Source organism: Somniosus microcephalus, unplaced genomic scaffold (assembly GCF_052327205.1).
Source record: "Somniosus microcephalus isolate GS21.2 unplaced genomic scaffold, FLI_Smic_1.0 scaffold440, whole genome shotgun sequence".
In the NCBI taxonomy this organism is placed as follows: Eukaryota; Metazoa; Chordata; class Chondrichthyes; order Squaliformes; family Somniosidae; genus Somniosus; species Somniosus microcephalus.
In genome coordinates this window covers 164,764-185,609 of record NW_028225627.1, presented here as the reverse complement: position 1 = coordinate 185,609, position 20,846 = coordinate 164,764, and the positions used below count along the sequence as shown (strand labels likewise).

General features: G+C 46.1%; 1 protein-coding gene across 1 annotated transcript; it reads left to right on the top strand.

The window, feature by feature from the left end:
• The first annotated feature begins 16,425 nt into the window (after window positions 1-16,425).
• On the top strand, window positions 16,426-19,424 carry LOC147081756 (ferritin heavy chain, oocyte isoform-like). Its single transcript, XM_085980718.1, has 4 exons — window positions 16,426-16,600; window positions 17,323-17,469; window positions 18,207-18,332; window positions 19,177-19,424. Exons 1-4 carry the CDS (start codon window positions 16,499-16,501, stop codon window positions 19,321-19,323), a joined length of 522 nt encoding a protein of 173 aa, XP_085836844.1. The 5' UTR covers window positions 16,426-16,498; the 3' UTR covers window positions 19,324-19,424.
• Window positions 19,425-20,846: the final 1,422 nt, after the last annotated feature.

Below are 20,846 nucleotides of genomic sequence, written 5' to 3'. Positions count from 1 at the left end.
ACTGGGCCAACATTTTACATGTAAAAAAAAATGAAAAATTTAACAATTGCACGATTTGTCCCCGCGCATCTGCGACTGAGGGTCCAAGGAGGTGCATTGCGCAAGAGGTCATGGTCGTACATATCCTCACATTGTTCCCTTTCGGGAACTGTATGAAGTGGTGGAAGGATTTATGGCCGTGATTAACGCTCATTCCGTGACCGTAACCATCTTTGAACCAGCCATTAGGGTGGTTAGTCCTATGGCGTGAGGGTTTTACGGGCTCCCACAACCCATTTGAGGGGGGGGGGCCAACCACACCCACGGACGCAAGTATCCCGCTGGATGTCCACCCAGAATTTATAGTTGGAGCTCCGACTCCACTTGCCGGGACTGTCTGGAGTGGGGTTCGAAACCCTACTCCTTCTGGCCCAGCGGTGGGGATGCTTACTGCTACGCAAAAGGCCCACTCCGCACAAAAGGTGACACCCATACGTTTCCTGCGCCTTTTCCCTCCCCGTGACTGGAGCCCTATGCTGCCACTTGAAAGACCAAGCTATCATCTGCCCTTTTTGCGGCGCCTTTGACTTCTCATTACCAATGATGAGCAGGCGCTGCGCCTCCACCTCCTTGAGGAGATTGCTGAGGTCATCATCAGTTCAATTGTGAGTTCTTTTAATGCCGTGAATTGTGCTCATTCCAGCCATTTCACGTTGCTAATCGGATTGGGCCTTTGGCATAGCGGTAGGATCCCCGCCGCTGGGCCAGATCAGGGTAGGGTTTCGAACCCCGCTCCAGACAGTCCTGGCAAGTGGAGTCGGAGCTCCGGCTCTAAATCCTGGGTTGACATCCAGTGGGATATTTGCGTCCGTGGGTGTGGGTGGCCCCCCCTCCTTGTATAGCTTGTGGGAGCCCGTAAAACCCTCCCGCCATAGGACTAACCGCCCTAATGGCTGGTTCAAAGATGGGTACGGTCACGGAATGAGCGTTAATCATGGCCATAAATCCTTCTACCACTTCATACAGTTCCCCAAAGGGAACAGTGTGAAGACACGTATGACGACGACATTGCTAAATAAATACATGGAATTCAAAAAATTCTTTTAGGGCTTTTAAAAGTCTTTAAATTGCTTTAATTCTGTTTAAAACTACTTCAGATTCTTCAAAATAATGTAAACGTTTTTAAAATTTTATAAAAGTTCACAAAACATTCATAAAATAGCAGATAACTTACTTTCCCTGCAGCTGTGCAACTGCAAAGTCCTCTGCAGCTGCTTGGAGAGATTGGGGGCGTGTCCTACTACAATGAGACCTTAAGGGGCGTGTCTCACTTGCACTGCACGCTCCAGGCTTCGCGCTGGCTGCACTCCTGGGCGGCGTGACGTCATACGCTGCCCGGGATTCTTCTTTTTGAAACACCAATTCCAGGCGTCCCTGGAGGTGATCGGCAGGAGCGTCGGGTAAGTGCATATACGGGGCTTGCACGCGCGGCAAGCCCCGTTCACGAATTTCTGGCCCATTAAAATGTTGGCTGGACTGTTTCTAGGAGTTAAACTGGAAAATACATTGGTTTTCCACACCACAAGGGAAATGAAAGCTCTTTGGACATTTGTAATGGCTCAGCCGATTGATGCGTCATGTGTCTTGCACACCCATGATTGTTCTAACACTCTGGGGAGACCACCTTCACTTTTACTGCTGGTGGGAGCCAAGTTCAAACACCACTGTAGTTACAACTGAACCTCTCTCCAATGATGTACCTAAACGAGATTAGATGCCATGGTATAGGAACAGGGCAGCCACTTGGGATTAGGACCACTGCTTGTGTAGAGAATAAACAACATGAGCTGGATAGGAACAGGAGACGGCCATTGAGCCCCTCGAACATGTTCCTCCATTCATTGAGATCATGGCTGATCTGTGACCTCACTCCATATACCCGCCTTTGCCCCATATCCCTCAATACCTTTGGTTAACCAAAATCTATTAATCTCAGATTTAAAATTAACACTTGACCGAGCATCAACTGCTGTTTGCGGAAGAGAGTTGGGCCAAACATCCTATTTCTGTGTTGTATGGTTTATGTAATTCACTCTTCTCTGTTCTGGAGGTTTTTGTAATGATCAGTAACCTGTCATTCTGGAATGGTACTCTAGGTGGTGCTGTCTGTATATAAGAGTGGGCAACCCACGATACACTAGGCTACCCACAAGGCAGCAGTCAAGATGGAGGCCTCTACAGATACTGTACCTAGTCCACATGTGCTCAATAAAGTGTCTAGCAAAAGCTAGCTGTTCTTAATAAAAACGACTAGTTATTAATGAACATAACATGGTACCAGGATTGGTAAGATCTGCTGAATATTGTGCAACGCAACATGGAGAATTTGAAGCCACCAGAGCGTTTGAAACTCACAGGAAATGTCAACTACAATTGGCAGACTTTTAAATAACAATTCGAACTCTACATTGCTGCCATCGGGTACGGTACGAAGCCAGGCACAAGGAAAATAGCGTTGCTGCTCACAGTTGCAGGCCCACAGGCGATAGAGGTATTTAATACATTTGTATTTAATCCAGAGGAGAACAGAGAAAAATTAGACGATGCGCTAAAGAAGTTTGATACACATTGTTCTCCCAAAAAGAATGAAACCTACGAGAGGGACATCTTCCGTTCTCGGACACAGCAGCAAAATGAGACTTTTGATAGCTTTTTGACTGATCTGAAACTGAAAGCACAGACATGTAATTTCTCTGAGCTGAAAGCATCCATGATTCGTGACCAGATTGTGTTTGGTATTCATGATAAAAAAAAGTCAGGGAACGTCTGTTGAGAGAAACCGAACTGACATTGGAAATTGCTGTGAAAATATGCCAAGCTAGCGAGCTAGCTCAAAAGCATGCCAAGACTTTCAGTGAAATCAATGATGATGCGATTGCAGTAAGTGCTGCTGTCGGTGCTGTGTCCTACAAGGGGAAGAAACATGGGCAGAACAGAAGTGAAAAGCAATCGGAGGAAGGAATTTTTAATTGTAAACGCTGTGGTTACAAACACCAGTTAAAACAATGTGCAGCGTTTGGGAAAATGTGCACAAAATGTCATGGAAAGAATCACTTTGTTTTTACTTTTGAAAAGCATTGTTTGGCAAAGAAAGGGCAACAAGTCGGGACCAGCGGGAGCAGCGTGGTGAGACCGGTATAAAAACCGGAGAGAGGCAAGGCCCGAGACCAGTCGGGACCAGCGGGAGCAGCGTGGTGAGACCAGTATAAAAACCGGAGAGAGGCGAGGCCCAAGACCAGTCGGGACCAGCGGGAGCAGCGTGGTGAGACCGGTATAAAAACCGGAGAGCAGCGAGGCCCGAGACCAGTCGGGACCAGCGGGAGCAGCGTGGTGAGACCGGTATAAAAACCGGAGAGCAGCGAGGCCCGAGACCAGTCGGGACCAGCGGGAGCAGCGTGGTGAGACCGGTATAAAAACCGGAGAGCGGCGAGGCCCGAGACCAGTCGGGGCCAGCGGGAGCAGCGTGGTGAGACCGGTATAAAATCCGGAGAGCGGCGAGGCCCGAGACCAGTCGGGCCAGCGGGAGCGGCGTGGTGAGACCGGTATAAAAACCGGAGAGAGGCGAGGCCCGAGACCAGTCGAGCCAGCGGGAGCAGCGTGGTGAGACCGGTATAAAAACCGGAGAGCGGCGAGGCCCGAGACCAGTCGGGCCAGCGGGAGCAGCGTGGTGAGACCGGTATAAAAACCGGAGAGCGGCGAGGCATACCAACTCAGCAGCGGGGAGAGAGGTAAAAAGTAATCAGTGTGTGACGTCACCAGGGAGCAGGTAGGTGATTGGTTGGTGAGTATTTCTCTTTTTTCAATACAAGCTTGAATTCTGTGGTGTTAAAATTCTGTGGTGTAGTGGGGATAGTTGGTAAATAAAGCGCCCTAGAGCATACCTGTAACTGGGGTATTGAATAAATTTTAAAAATTAATTAAAGGAGTAAGTCATGGCAGGAGAGTTCAGACCCGTGTTCTGCTCCTCCTGCTCTATGTGGGAAGTCAGGGATGCTGCCAGTGTCCCTGACGACCATGTGTGCGGGAAATGCATCCAGCTGCAGCTACTTGTAGACCGCATTGTGGCGCTCCAGCTGCGGGTGGATGAATTTTGGAGCATGCGCGATGCTGAGAGGCTCGTGGATAGCACGTTTTGCGAGTTGTTCACGCCTCAGGGTAGGGCAGCACAGGGGGTGACCATCAGGCGGAGCAACAAAGGCAGGCAGGTAGTGCAGGGAACCCCTGCGGACATCCCCCTTTCAAACAAGTATACCGCTTTGGATACTGTTGAGGGGGATGACTCACCAGGGGAAGGCAGCAGCAGCCAACTTCCTGGCACTGGGGGTGCTCCTGCTGCCCAGGAAGGGGGGAAAAAGAGTGGGAGAGCAATAGTGGTAGGGGATTCTATAGTAAGGGGAACAGATAGGCGTTTCTGTGGCCGTAGACGTGAATCCAGGATGGTTTGTTGCCTCCCTGGTGCCAGGGTCAAGGATGTCACTGAGCAGCTGCAGGGCATTCTGGAGGGGGAGGGTGAACAGCCAGTGGTCGTGGTCCACATTGGTACCAACGACATAGGTAAAAAGAGGGATGAGTTCCTGCAGCAAGAATTTAGGGAGCTAGGTGAAGGATTAAAGAGCAGGACCTCAAAGGTTGTAATCTCTGGATTACTCCCGGTGCCACGTGCTAGTAAGTATAGGAATAGGAAGATAGAACAGATGAATGCGTGGCTAAAGGGATGGTGCAGGGGGGAGGGCTTTAGTTTCCTGGATCACTGGGTCTGCTTCTGGGAAAGGTGGGACTTGTACAAGTCGGACGGTTTACACCGGAACCAGAGGGGAACCAATATCCTTGCGGGGAGGTTTGCTAGCACTGCTGGGGAGGGTTTAAACTAACTTGGCAGGGGGTTGGGGTACAGAGTGGAACTATAGTAGGGGGTGATTTACAGCCAAATACAGAGGGAAAAACAAGTCAGCTGGGAAGGCAGAGCAAATATGTGAAGGCAAAAGAGAATATGGCAGGGCTGGAAGGCATTTATTTTAATGCAAGGAGTCTTGCAAATAAGGTGGATGAACTGAAGTTGTTGTTGAACACATGGGAGTACGATATTGTTGCTATCACGGAGACATGGTTGAGGGAGGGTCAGGACTGGCAGCTCAATATTCCGGGGTATAGAATCTAAAGGCGAGACAGAGGGGGGTGTAAAAGGGGAGGGGGTGCTGCAATATTAATTAAGGAGTCAATTACTGCTGTAAGGAGGGATGATATATTAGCGGGTTCCTCTAATGAGGCCATATGGGTAGAACTTAAAAACAAAAAGGGGGCAAGCACTTTGCTGGGAGTGTACTATAGGCCCCCAAACAGTCAGGGGGAGATAGAGGAACAGATATGTAGGCAAATCTCAGAAAAGTGCGAAAATAATAGGGTAATAATAGTGGGGGATTTCAACTTCCCCAATATAAATTGGGACAGTCAGAGTGTGAAAGGCTTAGAGGGTGCAGAATTCTTAAAGTGCATCCAGGAGAGCTTTTTGAGCCAACATGTAGAAAGTCCTACAAGAGAGGGGGCGGTACTGGACCTAATTCTGGGGAATGTAGCCGGGCAAGTGGTGGAAGTGTCAGTAGGAGAGCATTTTGGCGACAGTGACCATAATTCGGTGAGATTTAAGGTGGTCATGGAAAAAGACAAAGACGGCCTGGAAATAAGGGTTCTAAATTGGGGGAAGGCCGATTTTAATATGATAAGGCAGGATCTGGCCAAAGTGGACTGGGAGCAGCTGCTTATAGGAAAATCCACATCAAAACAGTGGGAGACTTTCAGAAGGGAAATAGAGAGAGTAGAACGCCAGCATGTTCCTGTAAAGGTCAAGGGTGGGACCAACAAGCAAAGGGAACCTTGGATGACAAGGGATATACAAAAATGCATTAGAAATAAAAGGGGGGCTTTTGGCAGTTACAAAAGACTAAAGACGGAAGAAGCCCTAGAGGAGTATAAAAAGTGCAGGGGCATACTTAAAAAAGAAATTAGGAGGGCGAGGAGGGGCCATGAAATAACACTGGCGAGCAAAATAAAGGAAAATCCTAAGATGTTTTATAAGTATATTAAGGGCAAGAGGATAACCAGGGAAAGGGTAGGGCCCATTAGGGACCAAAGTGGCAATCTGTGTGTAGAGCCAGAGGATGTAGGCGGGGTTTTAAATGAATTTTTTGCATCTGTGTTCACTATGGAGAAAGACGATGCAGACATAGAAATCGGGCAAGGGGACTGTGACATACTTGAACATATTAGCATCAAGAGGGAGGAGGTGCTAGCGGTTTTAGCAGGCCAAAAAGTGGATAAATCCCCAGGCCCGGACGAGATGTATCCCAGGCTGCTGTGGGAGGCAAAGGAGGAGATTGCAGGGGCTCTGACACAAATTTTCAGAACCTCTCTGGCCACAGGGGATGTACCAGAGGACTGGAGAACAGCTAACATAGTACCATTATTCAAGAAGGGTAGCAGGGATAAACCAGGGAATTACAGGCCAGTGAGTCTAACATCTGTGGTGGGGAAATTATTGGAAAAAATTCTGAGGGAAAAAATTAATCTCCACTTGGAGAGGCAAGGGTTAATCAGGGATAGTCAGCATGGCTTTGTCAAGGGTAAATCATGTCTGACAAATCTGATTGAATTTTTCGAGGGGGTGACTACGGGGGTGGATGAGGGAAATGCTGTGGATGTGGTTTACATGGACTTCAGTAAAGCTTTTGACAAAGTCCCGCATAGGAGACTGGTCAAGAAGGTAAGAGCCCATGGGATCCAGGGTGCCTTGGCGCGTTGGATCCTAAACTGGCTGAGTGGCAGGAGGCAGAGGGTGATGGTCGAAGGTTGCTTTTGTGACTGGAAGCCTGTGTCCAGTGGGGTACCTCAGGGATCGGTGCTGGGTCCCTTGTTGTTTGTGATCTACATAAATGATTTGGATGAGAATGTAAAAGGTATGATCAGTAAGTTCGCAGATGACACGAAAATTGGTGGGGTGGTAAATTGCGAGGAGGAAAGCCTCAGGCTACAGGACGATATAAACGGGTTGGTCAGATGGGCGGAAAAGTGGCAAATGGAATTTAACCCTGAAAAGTGCGAGGTGATGCATTTTGGACGGACAAATAAGGCAAGGGAATACACAATGAATGGTAGGACCCTAGGAAGTACAGAGGGTCAGAGGGACCTTGGTGTACATGTACATAGATCCCTGAAGGCAGCGGAGCAGGTAGATAAGGTGGTTAAAAAGGCATATGGGATACTTGCCTTCATTAGCCGAGGCATAGAATATAAGAGCAGGGAGGTTATGATGGAGCTGTACAAAACGCTGGTGAGGCCACAGCTGGAGTACTGTGTGCAGTTCTGGTCGCCTCACTATAGGAAGGATGTGATTGCTTTGGAGAGGGTGCAGAGAAGATTCACCAGGATGTTACCTGGGATGGAGCGCCTCAGCTATGAAGAGAGGCTGGACAGGCTGGGGTTGTTTTCCTTGGAGCAGAGAAGGCTGAGGGGGGACCTGATTGAGGTGTACAAAATGATGAGGGGCATAGATAGGGTAGATAAAGAGGAACTTTTCCCCTTAGTGGGGGGGTCAATCACAAGGGGGCATAGATTCAGGGTAAGGGGCAGGAGATTTAGAGGGGATTTGAGGAGGAACTTTTTCACCCAGAGGGTGGTTGGAATGTGGAATTCAATGCCTGAAAGGGTGGTAGAGGCAGGAACCCTCACAACATTCAAGAAGCATTTGGATGAGCACTTGAAATGCCATTGCATACAAGGCTATGGACCAAATGCTGGAAAATGGGATTAGACTGGACAGGGATGGATGGGCGGCACAGACACGATGGGCCGAAGGGCCTCTTTCTGTGCTGTAAAACTCTATGACTCTATGACTCTATGAAGTCCGAGTTAATGTGATTGAGGACACTGATTTAAGTGAGACATTTTTTGTAGGAATGATGTCATGTGACAATATAGAAAAGGATACAGAAAATGTGCAGCCCTCAGGAATAAACAATGCTGAACATAACGTCAATGCAGTAAAAGGGACAAATGGATGATCCCACTGCAGGTAAATGGAGCATTAGTTGCATTGAAACTAGTCACTGGGGCAAAAGCAAACTTAATCAGTATGAGTGACATTAACAATATGAAAGAAAAGCCCAAAATACAGAAAAAGTCAGTACTACTGAAGGGCTATAATGGACAGAAAATAGATAGCTTAGGTGTATGCAGACTTAAAGTGACAGTCAACGACAAAGTGCATCATCTCATGTTTTCTGTTGTGGCTGAAGGACTTGATTCACTACTGGGTGACAAAGCTTGTGAGGACTTAGAACTGGTTAAGAGAGTCTACCGTATAAACTGTGCCATAAGCAGACCAGATGACTCGGTGGATTCTGTAGTGAATAATTTCCAGGATGTGTTTAAAGGATTTGGAGTTCTACCATTCACTTACAAGATCCAGCTAAAGGAGGATGCTCAGCCAGTGGTACATGCTCCACGAAGAGTTCCAGCACCCCTGCATGACCGGCTCAAGAATGAACTGGACAGAATGACCACACTAGGAGTCATCAGGAAAGTCGAAGAGCCAACAGACTGGGTTAACTCCATGGTATGTGTCAAGAAAAAGAACAATGATCTAAGAATATGCATGGATCCAAAGGACTTAAATGCAAACATAAAACGTGAACACTACCAGATTCCCAAGCGAGAAGAAATCACCAGTGAAATGTCAGGTGCCAGATACTTTAAAAAGCTCGATGCCTCACAAGGATTTTGGCAACTAAAACTGGATGAAGAGAGCACCAAATACTGTACCTTCAACGCACCATTTGGCAGGTATTGTTTCCTCAGAATGCCTTTCGGGATAATATCTGCATCTGAAATCTTTCATAGAGCGATGGAACACATAATTGAAGGTCTGGAAGGAGTTCGGGTCTATGTTGATGACATCATCATCTGGGGCTCCACACTGAAAGAACACAATGAGAGACTGACTAAAGTGCTACAGAGCATATGCCGGAATGGACTGAAGCTCAACAAAGCCAAGTGTCAGTTTGGCGTCCAGGAAGTCACTTTCCTAGGAGATAATGTATCTGGTAAAGGAATAGAGCCAGATATGGAAAAAGTAAACGCCGTACTCAAAATGCACTGACCCACTGACAAAAAAGGAGTGCTACGCATCATGGGGATGATAAACTTCATTGGAAAGTTCATTCCTAACTTGTCAGCCAAGACAGCCTGTCTGCGAGACCTGTTACGTAAAACAAATGAGTTCGCATGGACAGAAAGACATGAACAAGAGTGGATCAACCTCAGAACAGTGCTGACAACCACACCTGTACTCACCTTCTTTGACCCAACAAAAAGAATCAAAGTGTCAACAGATGCATCAAAAGATGGCCTAGGTGCGGTCTTGCTACAAGCAGAGGGTGAAGATTGGAAGCCTGTTGCCTATGCCTCCAGGTCTATGACTGATACTGAGTGTCGATACGCCCAGATTGAAAAGGAATGTCTAGGCTTGGTAGTTGGACTAGAAAAGTTTCATGGCTACATATATGGACTTCCCACCTTCACAGTTGAGACAGACCACAGCCCAGTGGTTGCTGTCATGAAGAAGAACCTGAATGAGATGTCTCCAAGGATTCAATGACTCATGATGAAGCTGCAAAGATATGACTTTGAACTGATCTGCACACCAGGCAAATACATAGTGTTAGCAGATGCACTATCCCGAGCACCCACAATGAGTCATGTGAGCTCTACTGAAGAAGACGTGGGTGTTCATGTGAGTATGGTCACTGCTGCGCTGCCCGTGTCAGACACAAAATCAAAGCAAATAGCAGAAGAAACAGTAAAAGATACAGTATTACAAACAGTAATAGAGAACATTCATCATGGTTGGCCAAAAGGTTCCTGTCCAAAATATTTTCACATAAGGTCAGAATTGAGTGTCGCAAGTGGACTATTACTAAAACAGAACAGAATAGTCATTCCACAGGCTCTACGTCAAGACGTGCTCAAAAGGATTCATGAGGGACACCTTGGAATTGAAAAATGCAAAAGGAGAGCAAGAGACACTGTTTATTGGCCTGGTATAAATAAGGACATTGAGAACATGATAGGCAAATGTGAGACATGTCAGAAACACCAAAACAAACAAGCAAAGGAACCAATGATAGTAGCTGACATACCAACAGCACCATGGCAAAAGGTTGGTATGGACCTTTTTCATTTAAATGGTAAAGACTATCTAATAGTGATTGACTACTATTCTAACTATCCTGAGATGGCGCTGCTCTCAAGCACCACAGCAAGCAGTGTCATAATGCATGTGAAATCCATCTTCGCCAGACATGGAATTCCCAGGACTGCCGTTAGCGACAATGGTCCGTGCTTCAACTGTAAGGAGTGGCAACAGTTTGCAGCACATTATGACTTTCAACACATCACATCCAGTCCTTTCTACGCTCAGTCGAATGGTAAGGCAGAGAAAGGTGTTCAAGTTCTCGAGCAGCTACTGAAGAAAGCGACAGAAAGCAAGTCTGATCCTTATCTCGCCCTGCTGAGCTACCGAGCCTCGCCTTTAGACTCTGGTTCTTCACCTGCTGAACACCTAATGGGTCGCAAGTTGCGTACCACGCTACCCTGCTGTGCAAAAGAAAAGCAGAGTAAGGAACTGAGACAGAGACTTCAACTGTTAAAGCTGAAACAGAAATCATACTATGACAAGTCATCCAAAACTCTGAAACCATTGACAAGGGATGATGTTGTCAGGATTGAGGATCCAGATGCATGGAACAGGAAAGCTACAGTTCTTGAGGAAGTAGGACCAAGGTCATACACTGTTTGAACTGAGGAAGGACATATTCTCAGGAGGAACCGCCGTTCCCTCCTAAAAACACAAGAGACTATCGAAGAGCAAATCGATGACAATGCCGCAACTGAATCTTGTCACTCACCACCAGAACAATCTAACACAAATACACATACAGGCTCTCATGAAAAAACATCAGACTTACCTGTGCTGAGAAGATCCACACGTGAAGTGAAAAAGCCTGATAGACTTAATCTTTGAGTACAAAGAAAACGACATTGAAAATGTATTGACTGTTGAAGATGTTTATGTTGTTATTGATTGATATTGATTGATACTGATTTTGTTTAACCTCAAAGAAAGGGGGATGTAATGATCAGTAACCTGTCATTCTGGAATGATACACTAGGTGGTGCTGTATGTATATAAGAGTGGGCTACCCACAATGCACTAGGCCACCCACAAGGCAGCAGTCAAGATGGAGGCCTCTACAGATACTGTACCTAGTCCACATGTGCTCAATAAAGTGTCTAGCAAAAGCTAGCTGTTCTTAATACAAACGACTAGTTATTAATGAACATAACAGTTTTGTGGTCCTATTAAATGCCTGGTAGTTGGACCAGAGTTACAACAGGATAGGAACACAAACCGAAATACTGCAGATACTGAGGCATACCAAAGCAACAGCAGAGGAGAGAGGTAAAAAGTAATCAGAGTGTGACGTCACCAGGGAGCAGGTAAGTGATTGGTTGGTGAGTATTTCTTTTCAATACAAGCTTGACTTCTGTGGTGTTAAATTTCTAGGGCCTATGGTGTAGTGGGGACAGTTGGTAAATAAAGCGCCCTAGAGTATACCTGTAACTGGGGTATTGAATAATTTTTTAGATTAATTAAAGGAGTAAGTCATGGCAGGAGAGTTCAGACCCGTGTTCTGCTCCTCTTGCTCCATGTGGGAAATCAGGGACGCTGCCAGTGTCCCTGACGACCATGTGTGCGGGAAATGCATCCAGCTGCAGCTACTTGTAGACCGCATTGCGGCGCTCGAGCTGCGGGTGGATGAATTTTGGAGCATGCGCGATGCTGAGAGGGTCATGGATAGCACATTTAGCGAGTTGTTCACGCCTCAGGGTAGGGCTGCACAGCGGGTGACCATCAGGCGGAGCAACAGAGGCAGGCAGGAAGTGCAGGGAACCCCTGCGGACATCCCCCTTTCAAACAAGTATACCAAGTTGGATACTGTTCAGGGGGATGACTCACCAGGGGAAGGCAGCAGCAGCCAGCTTCCTGGCACCAGGGACGCTTCTGCTGCTCAGAAAGGGAGGAAAAAGAGTGGGAGAGCAATAGTGGTAGGGGATTCTATCGTAAGGGGAACAGATAGGCATTTCTGTGGCCGCAAACGTGACTCCAGGATGGTTTGTTGCCTCCCTGGGGCCAGGGTCTGGGATGTCACTGAGCGGCTACAGGGCATTCTTAAGGGGGAGGGTGAGCAGGCAGAGGTCGTGGTCCACATTGGGACCAACGACATAGGAAGGAAGGGGGAGGAGGTCCTGCATCAAGAATTTAGGGAGCTAGGTAACAGATTAAAGAGCAGGACCTCGAAGATTGTAATCTCTGGATTACTCCCAGTGCCACGTGCTAGTAAGTATAGGAATGGGAGGATAGAGCAGATGAATGCGTGGCTAAAGAGTTGGTGTAGGGGGGAGGGTTTTACTTTCCTGGATCACTGGGCCTGCTTCTGGGAAAGGTGGGACTTGTACAAGTCGGACGGGTTGCACCTGAACCAGAGCGGGACAAATATCCTTGCGGGGAGGTTTGCTAGCACTGTTGGGGGGGGTTTAAACTAACTTGGCAGGGGGATGGGATACAGAGGGGAGCTGAAATAGGGGGTGATGTGCTGCCAATTATAGAGAAAAAAACAAGTCAGCTTGGTAGACAGGGCAAATATATGAGGGCAAGGCTGGATGGCATCTATTTTAATGCAAGGAGTCTTGCAAATAAGGTGGATGAACTGAAGGTGTTGATAAACACATGGGAGTATGATATTGTTGCTATCACGGAGACATGGTTGAGGGAGGGGCAAGACTGGCAGCTCAATATTCCGGGGTACAGAATCTTCAGGCGAGACAGAGGGGGAGGTATAAGAGGAGGGGGTATCGCAATATTAATTAAGGAGTCAATTACTGCAGTAAGGAGGGATGATATATTAGCAGGTTCCTCTAATGAGGCCATATGGGTGGAGCTTAAAAACAAAAAGGGGGCAAGCACTTTGCTGGGAGTGTACTATAGGCCTCCAAACAGTCAGGGAGAGATAGAGGAACAGATATGTAGGCAAATCTCAGAGAAATGTGCAAATAATAGGGTAATAATAATGGGGGATTTCAACTTCCCCAATATTAACTGGGATAGTCAGAGTGTGAAAGGCTCAGAGGGTGTAGAATTCTTAAAGTGCATCCAGGAGAGCTTTTTGAGCCAGCATGTAGAAAGTCCTACAAGAGATGGGGCGGTTCTGGACCTAATTCTAGGGAATGTGGCCGGCCAAGTGGAAAAAGTGCTAGTAGGTGAGCACTTTGGTGATAGTGACCATAATATGGTAAGATTTAAGGTGGTCATGGAAAAGGACAGGGATGGGCCAGAAATAAAGGTTCTAAATTGGGGGAAGGCCGATTTTAATAGGATAAGGCAGGATCTGGCCAAAATGGACTGGGATCAGCTACTTGTGGGAAAATCCGCATCGGAGCAATGGGAGGCTTTCAGAAGGGAGATTGAGATCATACAATGGCAACATGTTCCCGTAAAGGTCAAGAGTGGTTCCAAAAACCACAGGGAACCTTGGATGTCAGGGGATATACGAGAATGGATTAGGAAAAAAAGGAGGGCTTTTGGTAGATACAAAAGGCTAAAGACGGAGGAAGCCCTAGAGGAGTGCAAAAAGTGCAGGGGGATACTTAAAAAAGAAATTAGGAGATCAAGGAGGGGCCATGAAATAACACTGGCGAGCAAAATAAAGGAAAATCCTAAGATGTTTTATAAGTATATTAAGGGTAAGAGGATAACTAGGGAAAAAATAGGGCCCATTAGGGACAAAAGTGGCAATCTGTGTGTGGAGCCGGAAGATGTAGGAGGGGTTCTAAATGAATTTTTTGCATCTGTTTTCACGATGGAGAAGGACGATGTAGACATAGAAATAGGGCGGGGGGACTGTGATATGCTCGAACATATTAACATCGAGAGGGAGGAGGTATTGGCGGTTTTAGCTGGCCTAAAAATGGATAAATCCCCAGGCCCGAATGAAATGTATCCCAGGCTGCTGGGTGAGGCAAAGGAAGAGATTGCGGGGGCTCTAACACATATATTCAGGACCTCTCTGGCCACAGGGGATGTGCCAGAGGACTGGAGAACCGCTAATGTAGTACCATTATTCAAGAAGGGTAGTAGGGAAAAACGGGGGAGCTACAGGCCAGTGAGCCTAACATCAGTGGTAGGAAAATTATTGGAAAAAATTCTGAGGGACAAAATTTGTCTCCACTTGGAGAGGCAAGGATTAATCAGGGATAGTCAACATGGCTTTGTCAAGGGAAGATCATGTCTGACTAATTTGATTGAATTTTTTGAGGGGGTGACTAGGTGTGTGGATGAGGGTAACGCAGTGGATGTGGTATAGATGGATTTCAGTAAGGCCTTCGATAAAGTCCCGCACAGGAGACTGGTCAAGAAGGTAAGAGCCCATGGAATCCAGGGTGCCTTGGCACATTGGATACAAAACTGGCTTAGTGGCAGAAGGCAGAGGGTGATGGTCGAAGGTTGTTTTTGTGACTGGAAGCCTGTGGCCAGTGGGGTACCACAGGGATCGGTGCTGGGTCCCTTGCTGTTTGTGGTCTACATTAATGACTTGGATATGAATGTAAAGGGTATGATCAGTAAGTTCGCGGATGATACAGAAATTGGTAGGGTGGTAAATAGCGAGGAGGGTAGCCTCGGTCTGCAGGACGATATAGATGGGTTGGTCAGGTGGGCGGAACAGTGGCAAATGGAAAAGTGCGAGGTGATGCACTTTGGGGGGACTAACAAGGCAAGGGAATACACAATGAATGGAAAGACCCTAGGCAAGACGGAGGGTCAGAGGGATCTGGGTGTACGAGTACACAGATCCCTGAAGGCGGCGGAACAGGTGGATAAGGTGGTAAAAAAGGCATATGGGATACTTGCCTTCATTAGCCGAGGCATTGAATATAAGAGCAAGGAGGTTATGATGGAGCTGTATAAAACACTGGTTAGGCCACAGCTGGAATACTGTGTGCAGTTCTGGTCGCCACACTACAGGAAGGATGTGATCGCGTTAGAGAGGGTGCAGAGGAGGTTCACCAGGATGTTACCAGGGCTGGAGCGCTTCAGCTATGAAGAGAGACTGGGCAGATTGGGTTTGTTTTCCTTGGAGCAGAGGAGGCTGAGGGGGGACATGATTGAGGTGTACAAAATGATGAGGGGCATAGATAGGATGGATGCTGAGGAGCTTTTTCCCTTAGTAGAGGGGTCAATAACTAGGGGGCATAGATTCAAGGTAAAGGGCGGGAGGTTTAGAGGGGATTTGAGAAAGAACTTTTTCACCCAGAGGGTGGTTGGAGTCTGGAACTCACTGCCTGAAAGGGTTGTGGAGGCAGAAACCCTCACAACATTTAAGAAGCATTTGGATGAGCACTTGAAATGCCATAGCATACAAGGCTACGGAACAAATGCTGGAATATGGGATTAGATTAGACAGGGCTTGATGGCCGGCGCGGACACGATGGGCCGAGGGCCTCTATCCGTGCTGTATTACTCTATGACTCTATGATACTGGAAATCTCAAAGAAAAACAGAAAACGCTGGAGACACTCAGCAGGTCAGGCAGCATCGGTCGAGAAAACACGAGACACTTGACCTTTCTGGTATAAAACCATTCCTCAAAACAGACCCGGGGTTTGCAGGAGATGAGGAAACAGTGCAAACTAACCACAGGACTTTACAGCTCTTAAATTTCATGGGGATAAAAGTCCACATCGCACTTTACAGTGACGGAGCAACAGATTCTGTCTGAAGCTCCCCACTGATCCACTTTCCATTTCCCCAACTCGTTGTGGGCTGCTTTGCAGATCCACTGCAGACTGACTGGTGTAGGTCAGTCTCTTTCAATCTATTGTGGTCAACATTGTGAACCTTGGTATCACGGACTCATTCTGGAGCCACCGAGATGCCCATCAATTCTCCGAGAGACGGGTTAACTTAGAGCCGGCTGTGCTCGACACCATCTGTAGGGTGGAATTTCATCGAGCTCTTTGAGATATGTTGTGAAACTCTGATTCTGAGAACAGAGACGCTTTCAAATTCAGTTTGAGGAAAGTCAAAGAAACCAACAGCAATGACATCACAGAATAATCATCCAAACCTCTGTATTCCAAAGCTCTGATTGGCTCTGGGTATCACACACCGCCCCCTCTCCTTTGTTAATTGGTGCCTGGATTGATGGAAGATCCTGACTGGCTCACAGGGATTGTCAATCATCATTGATCATGCCAGACCCTGTTGAAATGCAGGAGCTTGTGAGGGTAGAGGTTAGGTTGTTACTACAGTGGAGTTTGAGCTCAGTGCTTTGCAACAGGAAGAGTTAAGATGGCCTCCCAAGTGTGTCAGAACTATCACAAGGACTGTGAGGATGCTGTCAACAAGCAGATCAACATGGAGCTCTATTCCTCCTATGTTTATCTCTCCATGGTGAGTTTTGTATTTTTGGGGTCCTATTTCAAAATTAAGGCTGTTATTTTATTCTAAGCAGGTAGAATTTCTCTAGGTCAATGAATGGGCTTTAGAGGGTCTCTCTATAGCCCTCCCCAGTCTTAATCCAGTGAATGCTCTTAAGACAGTGATCTTGCAGAAGGACTCTTTCCTGCTCTGTAATAGCTCTGTCCTATTCTGATGTGTTTATATTTGAAACTAACTCCAGGGTTTCATCAAGTTTGTAATGGAGGGTTCATCTTGAAGATTCACTAAAACTAGTCAACTTCCAACTTGGATGGCAACAATTAGATTGAATTGGGTGACTAGTTAGTGAAACATTGGCTGGTTCTGGCCAGTTTTTATCCCCCTCTAATTGAGTGAATCCTGTTAGTCTTTCTCACCTGAGGATGGTGTTAAACTATTTAATTTTAAAGATTTGGCTCTTTTCCTTCTCTGCTTTTAGACTTTCATCTGGGAACAAAAGAAGATATCACAGATATTTTGACCAAGTGTAGTTGAGAGCTTTATTCCAAAAAGCATTAAAGCTCGCTAATATTTTCTAGTAACATAACCTCCTATTCTGTTGAGCTACTTCAATGAGGAGCTTCCAACATATTCAAAAAGGATTTGGAAAGTATTGGTGTTGCTACCATTTGAGTTGGCCATGGATCAGATCTAGATTTCAATTGTCTCTTTTCCATTTTTCTCTCTACCTGCAGTCGTATTACTTTGACCGGGATGATGTTGCCCTGCGTCACTTTGCCGAGTTCTTCAAGGAGCAGTCACATGAGGAACGTGAGCATGCTGAGAAACTGCTGAAATTCCAGAATATGCGTGGGGGGCGTGTTGTCCTGGAGGATGTCAAGGTTAGATTCAGCAAACTTTGAAGAATTGCCATGGTTTTGTGAAAAGTAGGCTAGTTACCTCATACTAGATTATCTGAGTCATGGAAGTTGTTGTATGCATGGATTTTCAGAAGGCAGGAGATTGCTGGCAGAAATTGGAAGTGCATTAGAAGCAACCTTGTGACCCCAATAAAACTGGGTGGAGTAGGAGGCAGTTGGTATAAAATAGACCACTGGATGGTGACTAGTGCATATGATCTAAATGTGCAAATAGTGATCTGCTGAGCTAGGGTCTATAGTGAGCTCCAGGGCAAAATTGGAGACTGGCTAGGGGGTTGACTGGAAGGAAGTGGTTGATGTTCACATCAGATGTAAGAGTGTAGGGATTTGGGGTGTGTCCCAGTACAGATGTCATTTAGAAGCTAGCTTGCAGAGACAAAAGGCTGATTGAAAGGTGGGCTTCATGTTCTGGCATAGAATAGAAAGCAAGGAAGTGTTACTGCAATTACTGCTAGATAGACCTCATTTGGAATATTGTGCTCCATTTTAGGTGATCTCACTTTAGAGCCTATAGTGCTGTGATTTCAAGTCAAATAACTCATTCCAAAGAGAATTCTTGATGAACTGTCTGGTTAAAATCCTGGCTTAGAATATCAAGAATGACATTGAGTTGTGATCTGACTAACTCCTGAAATGTTCAAGTCTGTTAACTAATTTCTTCCAATGTTACTCTATACCCCACCCCTACAAACTCTCAGAAACCAGAGCAGGATGAGTGGAGCAATGGCCTAGTGGTGATGCAGAGAGCTCTGCAGCTGGAGAAGGATGTCAACCAGAGTCTGTTGGATCTACACCAACTCTCCACTGGGAACACTGACCCTCATGTAAGTTCCTAATGTCTCATTTAAAGAAAGATTTGCATATCTACAGTGCCTTCCTTGTCGTCGGTGTCCAAAAACACTACAGCCAATTCAGTACTTCTTGAAGTGTCATTATTGTAATGTTTGCAACATGGCAGTCAATCTGCACACCAAGATCCTGCTGCAGAAATGAGAGAAATCACCAGATAGTCTGTTTTATTAAGTTGGTTAGTGATCAATATTGGCCAGGACACTGACATTCCAGTTTTTTTTCTTTGAAATAGTACCATGTGGGCAGACAAGACCTTGTGTACTGTTTTATCCAAAAGACAATACCTCTGACATTGCAGCTCTCCCTCAGTACTGCAGTGAAGTGTTGGTTTTCACTCAATTCTCTGAAATGGGACAACCCAGGGCCTTCTGACTGGCAGTGGTACCAGTAAGCCATGGCTGACACTTGCCATGTTTTGGGTGAGTTGAAGGCTATCTGGGGAGCTTAATCTGATCACTGATCTTTAGCAATATCTCCATGCCCAATAGGTTTCTGATGATCTTTCACAAAAGACTTCAACATCAGGATCTCACTGAGATGAGGCCAGTGCATACCAGTGCATAAAGCAGATTGAAATTGGGACACCAAAGGATAAGTTGTAACTGAAGGGGGTTCTGCTTTCCAATTTTAAATTGGTAAATGCATTACTCCTGGAGTAAATCTAATCTGACGTCCAATCCACCTATTTCTCTGCAGCACTTGTACCAGTTACCCCATCCAGTAGAAGATAAAGGACCATCTCCATGGGCGGTGAAGCTCAGAAGGCCTTTGATGATGTCTCCTCTGAGCTAATTGTGCTTTGTTTTTCACTTTCAGTTGTGTGACTTCCTGGAGACCCACTACTTGGATGAGCAAGTGAAGATGATCAAGAAGCTTGGAGATCACATCACCAACTTGAAGAGACTGGGAGCCCCTGAGAATGGCATGGGAGAGTACCTGTTTGACAAGCACAGCCTGAGTTGAATGGGATTCTTGAACCATTAGTTCTATACAGGTTGGAAATGAAGTGTGACCAACTTCTGGTGGTGAATACTTTGGTTGTCATTATTTCCCAGTTTTCTCATCTAACTGTCACAGTACATGGAAATAAAGGTTATTCATCATTGAACTGGTTTGTCTTTGTTTAATTAAATAGCTGATCTGGTTAAGATCCCACTGCACAATACACAGCTGTGTAATATGATCCAAGTTAAAAATACAGAAGTCACTCCCAGGATGGCTGTGCCCACATCTTCAAATCATCACTGGAGAGGATTCTAATGGTTTTCTGAGCTCTCGGTAACAGTTCCTGCTGAAAAGGGTTTTTTATAACATCTGCCAGCAAACAGTCATTAAGCTGTGGTGGTTTAAAACAAAGAAATGGGGAAGGGTGAAGGGGGTTGAATTAGTGCTGACAGTAGTGACTCTTCAGTCAGGAGAAGGGAGAGTACATGCCTGGTGTCTTGCTTCAGACTTTTACCTGTAAAGGTGGGGGAATGATCTGCTATTGAGCTGTCTTTACATTTGACTGATGGCACAAGTCACGCACTAGATTGCCAAAGCTGTGTGACATGTGTACACAGTACAGCGTTGGCCATCTTAGAAACTTCCATTTGGGCAGGATCATTTCTGTTTATCATTCTCTTTCTTTCCCAGGTTACTTTCTTTTTCTAGCCCCACCGACGGCAATACTTGATGTCTGGGATTAAGTAAAGCACTAGTCTGAATCGAGCAGTAGTGTGTCCTACGGGGAGTTTGTTGGTGTTGGGTAAAGTGAAGCTAAATCAGTAAATCATGTAGGAGTCACTGGAAATAGAGTGCGAGACTTTCATAGCAGCAAAGAAAAACACGTGTTAGCTTTATTAACTCTCCGCATGGACTGAGGGACTCGGCCTCGTCGCAGGGCTATGACATCGACACACAATCGACGACTCTTAAAGGGACCCTGCTCCGATAACCCAACCAAGTTCCGTACATAACGTGGAGCGATAACATTGCCTATACATAGTGAATTGTGTTACTGTCCCTATGTGGTCTCTGCCACAATCATATAAATCCTATTCAAGCCAATGATTTTTCTACCAAAAACTTACTTGCTTTCTATTGCAGCAGCATTGTTGTAGGTGTAACATTTGCATACTGAATTATCATTGGCCCGCAGGCATCTGTAAGGACTGCTATTGTTCAGAAGACCCAGGGGTCCGAACTCCATCTTGTCCACACGGTGCTGTATTGATTGAGAAAGCTTACAGACTTGATGCTTCATTAAAAGAGTTTAAATTGTAATAATCCGTTGTCCTGCAATTTATTATTTTTGTACAAAGTGTGCAAAACAAGACAGTAGGGATCCACTAGCTAATTCTGATCAAATAGTAGCTAGATTATTTTCGCTAATTCATTCGGTATATCGCTAATGGCCACAACTGTTCCAAAAGACTGCCCTTAACCCACAAAGTGTGCGGTGATTTCTGAGTGTTCCTGAAGAATCCACAAATTAAACATCCATT